The sequence below is a fragment of the Haplochromis burtoni genome, unplaced genomic scaffold, assembly GCF_018398535.1.
Source record: "Haplochromis burtoni strain Fernald_Lab_line unplaced genomic scaffold, NCSU_Asbu1 Contig_202, whole genome shotgun sequence".
Lineage (NCBI taxonomy): Eukaryota > Metazoa > Chordata > Actinopteri > Cichliformes > Cichlidae > Haplochromis > Haplochromis burtoni.
In genome coordinates this window covers 109,654-128,555 of record NW_024582563.1, presented here as the reverse complement: position 1 = coordinate 128,555, position 18,902 = coordinate 109,654, and the positions used below count along the sequence as shown (strand labels likewise).

At 38.1% G+C, this 18,902-nt stretch overlaps 1 protein-coding gene across 4 annotated transcripts in view; it reads right to left on the bottom strand.

The window, feature by feature from the left end:
• LOC102298669 (receptor tyrosine-protein kinase erbB-4) overlaps positions 1-18,902 on the bottom strand; it is a 116,295-nt gene continuing 97,393 nt past the window's right edge. For 3 of the 4 annotated variants that reach the window (XM_042226229.1, XM_042226228.1, XM_005935764.3), the window contains exons 18-25: positions 15,420-15,575; positions 13,573-13,648; positions 11,875-12,021; positions 10,075-10,172; positions 9,097-9,267; positions 3,785-4,034; positions 2,896-3,000; positions 1-2,663 (exon numbers count right to left, since the gene is read on the bottom strand). In XM_042226229.1, the coding sequence (XP_042082163.1) occupies positions 1,993-2,663; positions 2,896-3,000; positions 3,785-4,034; positions 9,097-9,267; positions 10,075-10,172; positions 11,875-12,021; positions 13,573-13,648; positions 15,420-15,575 (1,674 nt within the window). In that variant the 3' untranslated portion in view covers positions 1-1,992. The remainder of the gene's footprint in view (positions 2,664-2,895; positions 3,001-3,784; positions 4,035-9,096; positions 9,268-10,074; positions 10,173-11,874; positions 12,022-13,572; positions 13,649-15,419; positions 15,576-18,902) is intronic. The other variant, XM_042226230.1, reaches the window with a different exon arrangement.

Here is an 18,902-nt window from a genome sequence, read left to right as displayed (position 1 = left end):
AAAAAAAAAAAAAAAAAAAAAAAAAAAAAAAGCAAAATAACCCAAAAAACTCAGGTGTTATCTCACTGTAAATGAAAGTTGGAGTGTGATGGAGAAAATTGCACGAATTGTTGCTTATAGTGAGAATAACACCAACGCAATTTGGCTGTGCCAGAGTGTTAAGTGCTAATAAATTATCAGCCCCGACCTAAATTAGGCTTCAAAGTCATTTGACGACAGATGCTAGCACTCTCCATCATAATTTAATGTGGCATCTGGCAGTACTGTATGAGTACAGCAAGCTAGCCATCAGTAGATTTAGTGATAACTTACAATGTCAAACACCAAGACAGAAAATGTCCCTATTTTTTTAAAACTTGTTACAGGGTAATAATGTAGCTGACCCTTGCTTTAGCTATCTTATACCTAAGAGTAAGGGCAGATAGTGACTTTCTTAGTTTTCTCTTTTTATTACATACAACAGTATTAACACAGAGTGGTAAAAAAAACCTCCTATAGGTGTTCTTTTCCTTTTTTGTTGCTTGTGTCTGTCTGGCGATGACATGTAATTGGCTTATTTCCAGCCATGGAGAGTTTTCCTTTTTCTGTCATCTCCACAACGTTCTTTCGTGGCTGCATTACTGTGCTGTTCACCCCATCCCTTTATTGATCAAATACAGTACATTGTCAGACAAGTTGAGGAAATAAACAGGTCCCTGATGGATTAACAAAAAAATACCCCCGCTATACTCTGATAAAGATTTTAAAATACCGTCTTTCCCCCTCAGTTTGTGTTTCTCCAGAAACATGTTGTTGTACCTCTTAAAAGATTTGTCCATTCTTAAGCACCGGTTCCACTGAAATAAAATCTCTTCTACTGCAGTTACCAATGTTTTAGTCAGTCACATGAGCTCATGAAGGTAGTAACCTGTGCGGTTTGTTCGCTACTCGGACTAGATTGGTAAAGATGAGGAACAGCATGGAAAATTACAGTGGAATTTAAAGGGTCATCTTGTGAGCAGTCAACCTTCTAATCCAAACTTGCCGTGGCAACAATGTGTCAAATGCTGCTCAATCAGGTACCAGGTGATATCACAGCTGTGGCGGTATGTACCGTCCTGTTGGCCCATTTTAGTGCTGTAACTCTGGCTGCCATTATCGACATTATCTTTTTCAAGTACAAGGTCTAATGTTGTTTCTCCTTCAGAACATATTTCAAGTGGCGGCAGACTTATCTGTCAGTGTGCATGTATGAAATAATGTGTGGTTATTGTAGGTGTATCAAGCCTACAGGCATGTTAACGTGTTTCAGGTATGATTTGAAATATGTGTGTGATAAATGTCTGAATTTCATTACTGGTGCAGTGAAACGTAAAAGTCAAAGCAGCATGACGGCAGGCATGCAGGCCACATCTGGGGTTTTCAGCATGACTGCAGGTTTGCTGGTAAGTCATGACACAACTCTATGTGCATGGACATTTGATTGACTGCACCCAAGCAATAGCAGTTGTGTGAATAGTACAATGTGTGCATCTAGCTGGATGGAAAATGTGCCAAAGGGACAGTGAACAATGATTTAAGGGTGTATAAAGAAAGACATGTAAGGTCATGGAAATAACCGTGCTGGGGCTAACCACAGTTTATTTTTTTCCTCCTCTTTTCATCTTTGATTGTGTTAATATTATTTCTGTGCAATTTTGATTCTAAAAAAACTGGACTTTTTCTTTTCCAGGACAGAATACACCACAAAGAGATGTCTGTGTTTGCTTTAGGGGCCAAGGACAAAGTAACAAAAGAGGCCGTTAGTGAATGTTGTTATAGTTTTGTCATAGAAAATGCAAAACCAGTGAGTGAGAATACAAGATTAGCAGACATGACAAAGAGAAGTGTTAAGGAAAGGTGAAAGAAGAACCCAGTTTGAGAAGAACAGCATGGAAACGTGAGGACTGTTTACTGTCCATTCATCCCCACCCATACCCCTCTATTCATCGCTAATGTGCTACAGGTGGGTCACTACACCACAGTGTTCCTCTGTCTGTATGGAGGGGGTGGCAATACATTGCCTGTTTTCATAGCAGCCTCTGACAAGTATTCCTGGTTTTCAGCCACAGCAGGGCGAATGCGTCCATTCTGGCGGTAGAAGAAGCGTGTGCTGCAGTCCTGCAGGTACTCAGGGTTGTGCAGTGAGGACTTGGGAGGGAGACTGTGCTGCCAGTATTCAGGATTGTCAAAAGTGGCTTTCTTGCCTTTCTTATCAAACATAATGGTGCCGCTGGTGATGCCTGAGTGCAGAGCGTGTCCTGAATGCCCCGGATGCAGGGTGTGTGATGGATACGATGGGTGGGGGAGGTGGCCAGGGGGTACCACATATCCAGTGGAGGAGATGGTGTGGCTTGATGTTGGTGGGTTGACTGTCTGCAGTACTGATTGTGCAACAGAGGATCCAGAGCCAGAGATGGAGACTGTGCCAGCCAATCCATTCTTGGCCCCAGTGTTGAGGAGGGTATTCAGGTACAGTGGCTCGTTGACATACTCATCATCACCATGAGTGGATTGACTTTTGGGGGCAGCAGTGGCTCCAGCCAAATGCAGAGTGTGGCAGCTAGCTCCATCAATCACTGTGTGGGCATCTCCATTCCTACGCCGTGTGACAAAGGGGTTTTCCTCTACAGGGATGAGATAATCTGGAAACAAAAAGGGGATATTAGCATTAGCTAAGGTCTCTACAGTACTGTTATTGAATGTTGTAAGTTATAGTGTACATATCAGATGCTTTCAAACCCTTAAAAGAACTGGGTACACATTTAATATGTTATTTTAGATAAGTACTGTATCACAACACAAACTATGTCATTTAGCTCATTTTATCCAAACATTTAGAAATTTGATGAAGACATTCAAAACTGTCAGAGTAACCTGAATTGCTCTTGTCTCTCATGGCATTGCCTTTTGCTCCTCGCTCTGCTAAAAGACCAGTGGGATCGGCGCTGTAACGCTGTCCATTACTGTCCTCACCTCCGCCTTGCAAGAGGAAAGGAAGCAAGAGAGAGTTTTAAAGTATGCTACTATGAAAACCTTATGTCAAGATCCATATATATTTTCTAATAAACTCCGAGGCAGAGCTATAACTGTACCCAAGTAACTTTAATTTGGGTGATTTAGGGATGACATCTTTATTTTTCATGGGCTGACCGTACAGTACATGGATTCCGATTAGTGCTCGAACGCAGCCATTACCAATATGTTACACTCATCTCTTTCACTTCTTACTTCTCCAATGAAGTGACATTATAGACACGCTTGCATTGTTAAACTCACTTTACCAACCCAAACAAATATTGGCAGCAAGCATAAAGGGAAAACGTAGAAAAGAATAACTTGAGTCACAATGTCAACAAATAATTCAGGACATTTTCTCTGTTCCGATCTCACCTATCTTGTCTACTGTGACATGACATTTTTGTCACTGTGTCACTGGCTATGGCGTCACCTTGTGGTACATTCAGGCTCAGTGACTGAAAATAAAATGAGGGCTGATTTTGTTTCGCGAATCCTCTCTTTACATATTATAATCAAACCAGATTTTAAAATAAATAAACTGTACCAAAGAATTCTTAGGATATGTCATTAAGTTTCAGTTTATTCATGTAGAGTTTGGTAATGTTTACAAAAACACAAAACATAATGACTCTATGCTTGATATTTGTTTACAATTTACTGGTATGAGCAACCCAAAGTATTTTTCAGAGTCCCTCAATTGAATTTAATCCCATGACCGCTGCTTTTGAATGTCATTCTACTTTACCTTGCACTGTGGTGAGAGTTGAGCCAGCCTCAAGGGTGCTTGACCTTGGGGATGCCTGTTTTCTCAGAGTGCCATTACAGCGGGGGTCATCCTGGCTACCACGGCCAAATCCACCAACTATTTTTCCTCCTGAGGCAAGTTCCTGTGGAGCGAGGCAGCTTCCAGAAACAGGGGGACCAGAGATCACTCTCGGCACGGCAGCCAGCATATCCTCCATGCTGAAACTGGGATCCTGACAGCCAAATTGGTTCTGTGTAGAAGTAAATGAGAGAAAGGGTTCAGTTAGGATAGTAGGAATGTGAGACTGAATTCAAAGAAAATCAGTTTACTAAGACAGATATATACGATGAGAGATTAATGGCAAATTGTGTTTAAAATCTAAAATCTAATGTCGAAGTCAATGAACTTTAAGTTCATTACCTTCAAGGGGAAACTGTTTCTATTCCAATCTTTTGTCTACAAACTAGTTTGATTTTCTGGTGTGGTACAAGTACAAAAGCAAAAAAAACAATATAAAAAGTACAACAAAAAAAGTAAGACAAAGACTATTGTAAAAGTGACAATTGAAGTACTTTGTACTATTGTCCATCTGCAATATTAAAATGTGACAGGCAGGGGAGACAAACAGCAGTGCCAAACAATGATATGGCAGCATGACTGCCAAGTACAATTAAAAGGATTTTAATTAAAAGGCTCCATGCAGCAAGTCTTTAAGTAGCCATATCAGAAATGTCATGCTGTGTGCATTTGTGTCTACACTAATGACAAAAAAGGGCTTTTATGAACCTCAGCAAGTGCTTTACTCGGTTTATCTTTTCTCCCCCATATTTTCAGCAAGTTTTATTTTTTTAAAATTTTTTATTAACTTATCCTCAGGTTAATGCTGAGTCGTCTGTGATCTTACGGCAACAGTATATGGAATTTATTTCCCTTAAAGTGGACCTCTGGCTATTTACCTTATTTAATACTAAAAAATTGTTATAATAGTGGATGAAACATGGCTAAATTACCAGATAATGAGGTCAGCATGTGATTAATAAACATTTAGAAAAATTTGGGATGCTGTGTAAAATGTAAATTAAAAACAGAATGCAATGATCTGCATATCTCATGAACATATACTTTATTCAGAACCAAACCTGCATCAAATATTTAAACTGGGAAAACGTATCATTTTAAGAAAAGTAAGTACAGGGCGATGTTTACAGGATCCCCTCGCTGTAAATATCTGGGAACAGAAAATATAAGTTGCTGAACTTTTGGGGGAGGCATGCTGTCCCATTCTTTTTATCTCTCTCTCTGTCATATATATATATATACACTACAGCTGTTCAACAGTCCTAGGTCTTCTTTGTGTTTGTACTTTTTGATTCACCACACGCGAAATGTTTTTAGCTGGTGAAAGCTCTGAACTGCATACAGAACTGCAAGCTGTTCTCTTTGTCCAAAGGATGTGGGTTCCGTGTTTTCCAAAAGAATTTCAAATATTGATTTGCGTTCTGCCTTGTTTCAGTCCACCTTAAAAAAAGCTTTGATATGGCTTCTTCTTTGCATGATAGAGCTTTTACCTGCATTTCTGAATAGCACAGCAAACTGTGTACACAGTCGTGAAAGTGTTTCTGAGCCATGGACGGATTTCTATGAGTCTGACCTATTTTTAATTTGCAGTGCATTAAGGGCACAAAGATCACAAGCATGATCCTATATCGATTTTCACTCTTGTCCCATGTGCACATGTCTACGTCCAAGAGATTTCTCAAGATCCTTTTTATCCTTTTAATGATCTTATATACTGTAGATGAAGAATAATTCACCGTCTTTAACATTGTTCCTTCAAGAACATTATTATGAAATTGTTCCACAATTTTTAGATGCACTTTCCCCCCCCAGATTGATGAACCTGTGTCCACCTTTACTTCTAAGAAACTCTGCCTCCCTGAGATATTCTATTTATACATAATCATGTTATTGACCTGTAGTCAGTTCATTTAATTCATTGCAAAATGGTCCTCCAACTGTTTCTTTTTAATATTGCTCACTTTTCCAGCTTTTTATTCCCTCATCTAAACGTTTTTGAGATGTTATTAATACTTTTCATAAAATAGCAAAAAGTCTCAGTTTAAACATTTGCCTTTTCTTTATCCTTCTGTAAATGAAATGTGGTTTATGAGATTAGTAAATTATTGCAACTTTTTTCATTTAGATTTTATAAAGTGTCCCAACTTTTTCAGAATTGGGTTTGTATCTAAGATACAAATGGCTTCATACTCTAAATGCCCAGTTTCCAACAATTTCTTTTCTCTTTTGGGTCTATATGGTGTCACACAGAGACAGGTACATACTGATGGAGAGATCCATAATACGCTCATCACAGGCACACATCTCACCCAGTGAACCTTTTGTTTACCATACCCAAATCAGTAGAAATCTGTCTTAAAAGATCAGTGTCCTTAAAGCGGGAGAAGCTTAGATTCCTTTTTTCAGACAGATGGTGAATTGAGGAGTTTTATCAAAGTACATTGTAGCAGAAAATTATATTTAGTGAAGTCCACAAATACAAATCTAAAGCAGGAAATGAGCATACTTCTTTACAAGCTTACTAAGTTATTCCAATAAAGTTTTTACTGAGTGCCCAGTTACTGATGACATCTGACTCTTGTCGCACAGTCATGTAAATCTTTTTTGTTTCCTTTTTTTTTGTTAACTTAGAGATCGGAGTAATGCAATTATTAGCAAATAGGAGCTTTAAACAAAACTGTGCCTACTGCTATATTTTGTCCAAACCTTTGCTTGAAATCTCAGGAACTTCAAAGGGCAGAATTGAGGGGCATTCTCATTTTCTGTATGCAACAGCATCGTTCTTTTTTCCTGATATATTACATGTGGAGTCTTCCCCAGTTTCTCATCTAGTGCTCTACATTATAAGCCAGAAGCAATTAGTTGAGGCCTTAGAGCTCATGCTGTTTTCTCATTACAGTGTAACTGCAGGTATATCTACTAAATTTCCCTCTTTCAATCCTCATTTATACCTATCACTCATCAAAAAATAAAAAACAAAATCAATCACTAACCTTAACACAAATATAAAATTGTGGAGTTTCTTTAAATCATATTCAAACACATGCACAGCTGTATTACTTTGTACCCTGAAGATGAACAGAGACTTAATCCAGTGTGAAGTAAAATATTAACTATTACTTGAAGAGTCAAGTAAAGTGCCCTGTTCACCTTTTTATCAAAGCACAAGCTTTTGGCTAGGCTAAACGTCTTCATCCCTTTAAACCAAATAGTTTTTAATCTTAGCATGCATTTTCATAATGACATTTCGGAGTATGGTGGCAATGTCTGTTTAAGCGAGTGCAGAACAAATTTCTTCCAGTTATGAGTCACAATAATAGAGTGAAATATGGCTGTATAAGTAAGTGTTTTAATAATCAAGCTCATTACAATAATCAACCTATTTGAAATTAAATTATTATGAAGTTATTTGCATTCAAACTAAAAAGAAAGGCCCAGTAGTGGAAGAAAAGTATAGGCAATAGTAAGGAACAGCAGGGGGATTGTAAATATATATACAGATCAGGCAAATACATAATCATTCACTCTCTGAAATGCACTAAAACAGGTTTGAGACATGTCTCTCATTGGCATTCAGTGGGTATTTTTATTCTGACATAAACACAGGGGGATTTTGGAATACAAAATGTTTGAATTCTGGCTGTGTGACTGGTGCTGTGATAGATTTAAGTCCAAAGAGAGACTATGAACATTTGAACAGTCCAAGAACTGAGAAGATCTAGCTGTAAACTCCAATTCAGAAGAAGGCAATTACAACAGTTTCACAAAGGAGAAAGACGAAGGAAAACAGAAAGAGAATTGGACAGCAAGAGACAGATGGGAGTGAACGCGAGAAAGCTGTGTGAGTGCAGTTTTAAGGCCTCAGTCTTTTGTGCTTGAACAGAATAGTCCTGCATTGCACTGAGAAAACCATTCCCATATCACTTTAGAATGCATCTAAATGATTTGAGTACTTTTGCTATATTGTCCCATTTTTCATCTTTCAACCAGCCACACTGCTACTATGCTTAGAAAGAACTGGTAATAAGAGATGGTAATCCAGAGACCATGTCAAATTAAAAGATAAGAAACAAATTTAATGAAAAAAGTAAAAGAAAAACACACAAATTAAAACTTAAGTTCATTAAAGAAGTAATAACAAAAATAATGAAAAAGGGTTGGGCCACCAGTCTTCCTTACAGTGTTAGTGAAGGGATTAAAACACAAACTGGCTTACCTAGGTTATTGCAAGAGGTTTCGAACTTTATGACTTTACAGTTTATCATTTAATAGATTTAATCTTGTTTACAATGTTAATAAATTATTTAAAAATATTCCAGCTAAATATTTTTGTAGGAAAATCTGTGGACATCAACAACAGTACAGTGAACTGAAAACTACACTAAAATATTGGGTTAGATGTCTAGAATGTAGAAAACCATTATGACTAATGGCAGTTGGCACCTCCTATTACCACTGTTACTTCTAGCTTAAAATTCTGATAAAAACAGAGCAACAAGAACAAATTAATTGTTGAGTGAGTACATCAAAAACAGTTAAAATCAATAGCCCATCCAGCTTGACAATGACTACATTAGAAGGGCTAATGCAATCACATGTTCAACCAGCTGGCTAACCAGATCTGTCATCTTTTTAAAGCTCTATTTAGATATTTTACATAGACAAGAGCAAGTCATTTAAGAACTCTATTTGCTCTTATCACCACTGCCAGCTGGGTATACACAGAAGAAAATTAGTTGAACATTTTATGCACGCTTGATATTGTGAAGGGGTGTGAACCTACACCATAATCCATAGCCTTTTCTTAAGCCTATTGCACCATTGTGGTTCTGCCAGGGCCACTACAAAACCTAAAACTAATTATTAAGTGAAATCAACGCAGAACAAAGTCTGAAACAGGAGACAAACCGTGAGTTGTTGGCTGGCAAACTTGTGATTTACTTCACCACCACCACCCTTCTAGCCTCCAAATGTGGACTTAATCTCTCTTGTCACAGCACAGATGCCAGTGGCATCTGCCAGAATAGCAGTATTTGACATGCTAAGATGAAAACATGCTGTTAAGTCTAAGCTATTTTTAAAAATTCCTCCAAGTTTAAACAATCTATTTCTACCGCAAAACACATTGTGCAGTCACATTGCATAATGATCCACCTTAATAACACAATGTAAGTGTATCTTCAGTATTTCTTCCACATATTGAACATTGTATTAGGGCGCTTGAAATAAAATACCTTGTTGGAGTCCATCCTTGTGCGGGGAGTGTATGCCAGTGGGGGGATGTTGAAGGAGTGGGGCACCAAGTACTCCTCAGCATCCATCAGGTCATCTAGTTCCTCCTCATCCAAGAGGCTCTGGAAGAACTTGCTGTCACTGGGGCTGGGGAGCTTCATGCGATCATCACCCTGAGTAAAGTTTGATTCAGTTCAATTCAATTTTATTTATATAATGCTAAATCACAACAATGGCCTCAGTGCATTTTATATTGTAAGATACAAAGTCTACAATAAAACTGAGAAAATCCCAACAATCCAAAAAAACAAAAAACAAAAACCCACTATTAGCAACAGTGGGATTGAAAAACTCCCTTTTAACAGGAAGAAACCTCTGGCAGAACCAAGCTCAAGGAGGGGCGGTCATCTGCTGTCACCAGTTGGAGGTGAGGGGAGGGAGAAAAACATTTATTGATGATAAAGCAACAAGTTAAGTCAGACTGTGGTTTGGGGCCTTGTCATTGGCAGATCCATCTGATACTTTTGAGAAAGGCTGATATGCAGAGAAACAAGAAAGGGAGGGTGGGGCACAGAGACCACAACAAATGTGTATGGGGTGGAAGTAGACATTAATAGATATATTATCAGACGGAGAGTGTTTGGAGTGAGGTCTAGCTTGTTATTCTGATAACACATTAGCTATTATTTTTAACACTTTTATAGCCTCTGCAGCTTATACTTCACTGAAGTTAATTTGAAAATATCAGAATAACAAGTGTGATAATGTCAGATTTGTTTCATGACTGTTTTACTTGTGTTACTTAGAGAAACCTTTTTTGAATGAGCACTTATTTTAACACAATATAAGCAAAGTCCATGTTTTTTTTCTTTTACAAAGAAATGGGAAACAGAAAAACTCTCTATATGAAAAACTGACACAGTAACCGAAGACACACTATAAAGATAACATACATATTCCGATACCATCAATTTACCTACCTGGATGACCAGATATCTTTGGGGATCTCGAGCCATTCGAGTGAACTCGGCAGCCAGCTCCTTGAACTTGGGTCGACTGTCTGCATCAATCATCCAGCCTGAAAGGCATTTCTTTATTATATATTTAACAATATGATGTTCCAAATAAAAATAACAAAAGTGTGTGTGGGGTGGAGATGCCATCTATACATCTTATTGATGTGTATAACTTTCCCAATCAACATTCAATTTGAGGCTTCATCTATCCCCATCAGGATTCAGTTTTTTGTTCCTGTGTAAATTTACTGTTACCCCATTTAACTATTAGGAACAATGTGTTGAGAAGGTGTCAGTGGAGATTTGGCAGTGCAGTTGAGTGGTCTTCCTACTTTGGTGTCAGAGGTAATGCCTCCATAGACTGAGGCTTTGGATTAAAGGCTACATAATAATGCACAATAATTAGACTTTGATATCATCTTTCAAGCATTATTTTTTGACATGCAACTATCTCTACAGAGTGAATAATTCATTGTGAACGGGTATTTATACGTAAAGTGATAAATTGAAATTATTCTGAACTTGAACTTATTTCCTGACTGGTCGATATGGTAGGTTAAATCTATCATGATGGTGGTTTCAATTGCACTCAAAGCAGCTCTGTATTACACCATTATGCTATTAAGTGGTGGTGATAGTGGAGTCTGGTGTGTTTGCTCGTGTATTGATGGGGCAGATGTGGTGGATTATCCCTGGGCCAACTGTGGTGGGAAGGTCTGGGTAACAAAAAACTGTAGCTAACCTGTGAAAGCTTGACATCAATCACATGACATAAAAACAGGCCATATTCCCCTACTTCTTAAGATTTTTGAAGATTTCATTTTTAAACCATTTTCCAGAATGCATTGTTTCATAATGATTAATTACATGAGTTTAAATTAAGTTCTCTTCTTTATTCAAATATAAATACTGTTTCATCGCTATAATGGCCATATGGAGCTATGCGCTCTTCTGCCAGTTTCCATGTGAACATGATGATATAATGCCAAAGCAATCATGTGGTCTGGCCTTGAGTACAGGCTGACTAGGTAAAGGATGGTTAAATGTGGCTTTAGATGTGAATACATAAATATATACACAAGCCATTTCAAATGTAAAATTGATTATCTTTTGTCTTGGTGCATAGCGTCTATTATTATTGCCAGTAAAGCAGAGGATAGTGAAATTAGTTAAAGCTTCAGAAGTACACTGAGCACATGAGCCTTTTCAGCATGTGCAGTGTTGCAGAAAGAAGTCAGATAAGAGGCAGGTGATAGTAACCTCTCCCTGCCGTGTCTGTGTCCACTTGCCAGATTGGCGCAGGTTGAGGGTGACCGTAAAAGCCAAGGTGACAGAAACGGCCAGAGGCTGAACCTTGGAGAGCAGTAGAGAAGGCTGAAGTGGTGCTGGCACCCAGTCTTTGTCCTGTCAGCAGTGGCCAGAGGGTATAGTGCCACCTGTGACCCCAGTGCCTGACAGCATAACAGCAGTGGCTGACCACTAAGGCCAACCTGTTCATGCTTAGCAGTCCTCTAAAATTTTATACAAGTATGATCAATTAAAAGAAAACAGGTGGGCTAAACTGTAGAACCGCAATCTACCGATTACCAAATGTTTTCTAAACATGTTTTCTATTCAAAACTAGCTAGCATGTTTCCTCATCGCTCTCAGTTTAACATGGTAGAAGCAGTAATTATTAATTCTGATTTATTTGATCTGTTGCATTTGATTTTAGTTTATTAAAGAGAGTTTCTGTTCTTCTGGTTACTTTGAGATTTTACTTACATTTGACCATGACCATGTAAACATCAATGGTGCAGATGGGTGGTTGAGGAAGACGCTCTCCCTTTTCTAACAGATCTGGGATATCTCTTGTAGAAATCCCATCATATGGCTTCCCTCCAAAGGTCATCAGCTCCCAAATGGTTACACCTGAAAGATGTAGGAGTAGTGATATATGAGCACAGAGGCAGACAGATTAAGTAAGGAGAGACAAAAAGATAATTACAAAAACAAGAACAAGTAGAAAGTTGAAAGCCCAAATTCACTAAGTAAGTGGAAATAGGAAAACAAAAATAAATGTTCCTTTTCTTTTAGAGTAAGGAAGCACAAGTGCACTTTGAAATCTTTTTCATTTAATGAAACAGACATTTGAAAAAGAGATGTCTTAAGAAAACAGTAAATGTTGTTTTACCAATAAGTCTCAGTCTCAAGCAAATTACATAAATAAATGACAGGAAAACATAGACGTGACTCTGCTTTTAACCACCTTGCTACAGTGTCGCATTATAAGCTATGGGTAAGATCTTTGTCAGACAGGTATGCAGAAATGACAAGGCTTGGATAAAAGCAACACCTTGTGCAAAGACTCATGATGTGACCAATAACAGTTTTATGCTTCCTTGTGCAAACTACACTCAAGTGTCCCCAAATTATTCCCTTATTCGCCGCAATTTTTTACAGATTGCAAAACCCACCAATCAGCCAGGTCTGGTCTGTTCTAATTAGCCACCAAGGAAAAAATCAACCATTCAAATGGTTCTTGATTCTTGTGAAACTAAAAAGATGAGTTAAAATAATGTTCAGGATTTTATTAATTACAATTTACTTCACATTACACTACACGTATATGAGTTCAAAGTAAAGTGTCCATCCACTGTCTATTCACCGTCTCTTGGCTGTTCTTAGCGTTTTAAATGGACAGGGAAGAGTCGGAGCCAAGCTCTCAGCAGGAGCGTGATCTCACCCTCTTTCCTCTCATGGTCCTTCTGTCCTCTCCCTCACAGCCTTGTACCTTCAATAGTTTTCTCCCACTACATGTATTTTGATGTAACTGTCTGTAAATAATGAATAAAACCAAGAATATGAAGATGGCCTTGAACACATTCTACCTCATGCACCCTTTTTCTATTCCCCTCTTTATTTCTTGTCACACACACAAGTCTTATTTTATTTTTTTCCTTTGTCTGCAAATTCCTGCTAGACTGTCAGCGGTTGAGCAACTAAACTAGGCACACAGGTACACTTTAAAGGGCCTCGAATGCTCTTAGTGACATCTGATATTACGATGGCATCATGTTACCTAACAATCACCCACCACTGGCTAAAATAACCATTTGCAGTATTTATGTACCTAAAGCACCATACTAAAATATTCTATTGCTTAATTTCGGGACCGTAACATGTAATTTATATCTACAAAAGTTGAATTACACATCTGATACATTATGCTGCCATATGCTGCCTAGTAACTGACATTGTTGTTTCTAGTATATTGATGGCAACATGACAATAAAGTAGTAAGAAACAATAAAACTTTTTGCAAAACAGGTGATAAGCATCTGTGCTTTATTAAAATTGTGGCCATTTTTTTTTAATTTCAGCTTTTCTATTTACATTTCATTGGATGAAGGTCAACCAGTGCCTTTGTTATCAATAAAATTATATAGAAAACTGTCATGGTTATATTCAAAGGACACTTACCATAACTCCAAACGTCACTCTGATGAGTAAACTTCCTGTAATGAATACACTCAAGGGCCATCCATTTGATGGGCATCTGTTAATAAAAGCAGAGATGTTAGTACCCTTATACTTAAGGAAAACTCTAATTTTCCAAGTGTTTTTATACTAAATATCAGCTAGTTGGGTGTTGACAGTGATAATGGACCATTTTGGCAAAGATACATCAACAACACTGGTGATATGCAGCTTAACACTATAATTAGATATGAAATTCTATTTATTACAGCGATGGAAACTGAGAGGAGGGGCTATGGAAGATCAGAATTTGTCTTTCACTCAGCTGAGGGGAAAATACTACAGTGATCGTCACTGATATAAACTGTGTTGGAGACACTGGAAAGAGACGAAGAGAGAGGGATGAAAAAGACTTTCTTGAGTAAAGAGGTTTTGAAAACAAAATACAAAAGCGGCAAAGGATAAACAAAGATTAGAAGAGGTCAGAACTCAGTGTAAGTACAGCCTCAAGGATATATTTGTTTACTATGTTTACAGGGTTTTGAAATCCCCAAAGGTAAATAACACGGTCCAGTAGAGCAGAATACCATTTCACTCCAGTGAAACTGTCCTTTGTGATGGGCTAAGTTCTTCTTGTAGAATATGAAACCCTCATTAATGTTAATGTGTATCGCTGTCTTTTACAAAATGTCAGCCGTAAGGTTCAAAATGGTTATTTATTAATATTGTATCTCCTAAACCAACACTTTATTCAACAAATAACTGAGGTAGATGGGCCCTTATTACAAGTTCAAGTGATCATACCGGACCAATTGCAAAAGTAACAAAAAGCACTAACATGATGGTTACTGCAGCCTGTACACACTCCAACATTCAAACTGCATTTTTCATTTAAATGTTAAGGAAAGAATTATAAAGCAGACGTTTTTGGCACATTTCTGGTTCAAATGCAAATGAAATTGAGATTTTAAATGAAAGCTTTTGCATTATTCTCGTTCACTTTCCTGACAGTCAGAAGAGAAGAGACAGTCAGTCTATACAGAGCAGAAGCCAGCAGCAGATTAGTTTAGCTTAAATGCCTGATCTGGGTCTTTTTGAAGATAACACAATCAGGCAATCAGCACCTCAAAAACTCACTACATAGTAGCTATTTGAGCTTAAAAAAACCAAAACAAAGCAAAGTTTCGGATCCCTTTTAAAATGACTCTCCTTCCTAGCTGTCACCATCTCAAGTAACATTATCTTCACTTCACCTGCCTCTCCTCTCCTCCGCTAAGAGTGTGCCTGCTTTACTCTGCTCTGTGTGTGACACATATAGGGGAGCAGATGAAGAGCACAAAAGACACAAGGAAAATGTGAAACAAAGAGCAAAGGAGAGGAACAAACAAACAGTGGAGACTTCAGACCAAAGAAAAAAAAATAGCCCATATAAACAACACAAGTCTTCAACTTCATACATTCAAATGTTGCTAATGTTAGATCGACCTTATTCACAATCACAAGCTCTGATAACTTCAGCCCATTCAGCTATGAAAACATAGTTATTAATTTATGTTTTTTGAGGCTATAATTTCGTACACTGCACTTCCAAGGTGAACATGTTCAGCGGTGGCATTGATGGCTTGTTTTGCTTGCGAAACAGTCTTCTACGATTTAAAAACTCACTGTTCTCTCTAGAGCAAAAGAAGGCTTCCCAGCCAGGAAATTGTTTAATGTTTGCTTTCCATGGCAGTGTGTGGCATTGATCATCAACTCAGATTCTCAGAAGGAAATTAAATGTCTATTAACCCCCCAAAATTAACCAAATTCCATTATTTGACAATGTTTCTAAAGGAGATGTCACGATTTACCTTTCCTCCATCAGCATTATATTCTTTTTCATTGACATCCAACAGGCGAGCCAGCCCAAAGTCAGTGATCTTGATGTGGTTGGGAGATTTGACCAGGACATTTCGGGCTGCCAAATCCCTGTGGACGAGCCTACGCTCCTCTAGATACATCATTCCCTGCAACACAACAGATGCACATAAAGACAATATTTCCCTCCAAGTTCATTTGCAACAACATGCATGATACTGCTGTCTATAAATCAAATGCATGCAAGTTAAGATCACCATATGTTGTCATCATTATCACTATCAAGTCAACGTTAGAATTTTTCTAATTATTTATATCAGCATCATTAAAACCACTTTGATATTTTTAGATTTATAATTCCCATCAATCAACAATTAGACTGTAGAAAAGCCCCCGTAACTGCCAAATGCTTGGCAATGCAATCAAAGGCAGTATCCATAAGCATGTTTTCAATTAAAACAGGACTCATAGGAGCAAGAATGTTGGAGTAAAACACTTCCATCTGTATATTTACTTAACAATTAGGAAACCAACCCTGTGCTCTGTCTTTACAACTGATATGCTTTAGAAAAAAAACCAACAAAACAAACTCTCAAAACATTTTACTGTTGCAGTTTTAGGTTAATAGGTTAATATTTTAAATCCCAATTTTAATGTCACTGGGATGTTTTCCCCATTTTTTTCAGCAAAAAGTACAAGTGCTTAATAAAAACAAAACAAAAAAACAATTACAAGAAAACAAAAAACATCATTACCGTGTGTAGAGAGGCACGTGTGCACAAACATGTGCACCGGTAAAGAGGATATCAGAATTTGCATCATTACAAAAGCAGAAAGGCAACCTCAGCGTGAAGCAAAATGCCAGCCATGTCCTAAAGCTACAATATAATATCTCCATAAAGCTGTGTAAAGGCTTTTCACTTTCTACATCTTGTGCAGCACATCTTGAGCCTACACTGCCTATTGTGCATCACTGCTAGAGTGGACTTGAAGAGACAGAAAAATAGGGGAAAACTATTTCAAATTGGACAAGCAATAATGTAAGCCACTTTGTTTGAAGTGGTGAGAAGACAGAGAAAACGAGGCCTTATTTGAAGCCATAACAAATTGGATTTAGCTGGAATGGGCTGGAATGAAACGAGAAGTAGGAGCAGGAGGAGAGTAGAGGGATGGAGATAGGTGGGGTTGAGCTACACCAGTGTAAGAGGTGAGATAACATTCATACAGTTGTAAGGCTATGATCACACTGCCTCGTTTGGCTTAATCTCAGGAGAGAACAGGTGCTTTTAGCATACCTGCACATTTACATACAAACCCATATGCACCTGTAGACATGAATATGACATAATATTGCTTTCATAAGACGCTGACATAATAAATCATTCTCATGAGCAGATAATTCTATTACATGTCCATCCAGCTATTCACTGCAGCGCAGTACAGGCACAAGTTCAATAACTGCATATGCGGGACTATATCACCATGCACCTACATCTGCCCTTAAAATTAAGGGCAGGAGGTGAAGTTATTTCACTTCATGAAAAGTATAATGATTTGTGCCAAAAAAAAAATAAATCACCTAAATTGCTGTGGAGACTGAGATTCATAACTGTTGTAGGTAGCACCTCAATGAAGTAATCAAACATATCATACATAAACATACTATTACAGTACAACAGAGTGCATTCTTTGTTTTGGCTATTATATCAGAATGAATCAGTATCTCTCAGATTTACATGGTCAGATTGTACAAATGAGTGCTTATTTATGAGCTTTAGCGTTAATGACTTTTACTACTGGCTCTAAGCTCAACAAGCACTTGTAAGGCAAATTTAAGCTCTGCTCTTATAGCCAGTGCTGCCAGTTTGGGAATATGTTAGGAGATTAATGTGCCCAATCGCTGAGACTGTGACTAATGGAAACTATGCAACTCGAGCAATGTACTTGTATTTAAACTTTTTTCTTGTAAAACATACGGCATGACTAATGTGCAGGTTTTTGCTATTTACATGAGCAATCTAATGATGTCTGATTCCACTCTGTGCCAGAGCTAAAAAAATTACAGTAACAATGAGGATCCATGAGCTGATATGCTATGATGTACCATATGCTCAAAAGCAGAATTTACATTAAAAGCAGAAACGCTGATATACACTAAGGGGATGATTATTAAATTTCAAACATGCCAACGTGTGATTTTCAGTGTCTATGAGAGTGTCTATTTTTTCCCCCACAGTGTTGTGCCAACTTTTGCAAGCATACCTTGCCCAAAATGCTGCAGAAGGGGTAGAATTGAAAATGGACAAAGGCCAAGCTGGTCATTGCCCATGGCTCATCGAGTCTGTGTGTATGTCAATGTATACACTGCCAGGTTTCTGACAGATTCTTATTTGTACATAAATCGCACCCAGTAATCTCCTCAATTTTCGAGACAATTAAGCAGCGGAGAGAGAATGGATGGTTTGGCAACCCGTGAATTTTAATTTGCCAGCACGATGAGATTGAGAGGGGGAGGTGATGGTGTGTGTGCAGAGTGGGAAGTGGCTGCAGACGTGCGTAAGGAACAAACTTTTTTTTCTTTTTCTACTCGGTTGCTCTCATTTACTGGCCTCCCATGTGGACATGATGAGAACAACTCACTGCCAGAGGTTTTGTAATTGCAGCAAACCTGGATGAGACAGCCAGGCTGCTGCCAGTAGTGGAAGCTGTATTTCAGGTAAGCTTGCCACCAGAGAAAATCCACAGGGTTCAGACAGACTCTGTTATGATCGCACCTCCAGACGAGAGGTGCTTTCCAATCAGTAGGGATAAGACCTATGCCCTAAACCTTGCACACTGAGATTTTACATGGCAAAGCAAGCCAGGGAGAAAAATCTCTAGAATACCTAGAAGCGGAACAGTCTTCAAATGCCCCCATCAGAATTTTAGGAAATATAAGTATAACAAAACAACAACAACAACAAAACCCATTCATACCATGTAACTCTCACATTAAACAGGTTTTATTTACATATAATAAAATAGCGTCACTGTAATCTACACTAACTCAGCCATCCTTATTAAACTTTCTGATGGGAAGAAAAAAAAAAGCTGCAAAGAAGATCTCATTTATAGAAGTGAAGGTGAAAAGGACACAAGTAGATACTACAGGTATACAATCTATACAGGTGCTAAACCATCCTCATGGCAGTGAAGAAAATCGCTACTCTCTCGGAAAATATTCTGATATCCTGCCATGGTTATTTGGGCCTATTTCAGAGAGGCCTGCAAACAAAACCCAAGTGGAAGGCATTGTCCTTAGATGTGTTTTGTGAAGACAGATTTGGCAGCGAGTGGCAAAGGGCTGGAGATTAAATCAATAGGAGGAGAGCGAAGAGAGGTGGTGCCCATTTTTCACTGACTGGCACTTCCCACTGTTGTTTATTCTGGCAAGATACACACACACACACACACACACACACACACACACACACACA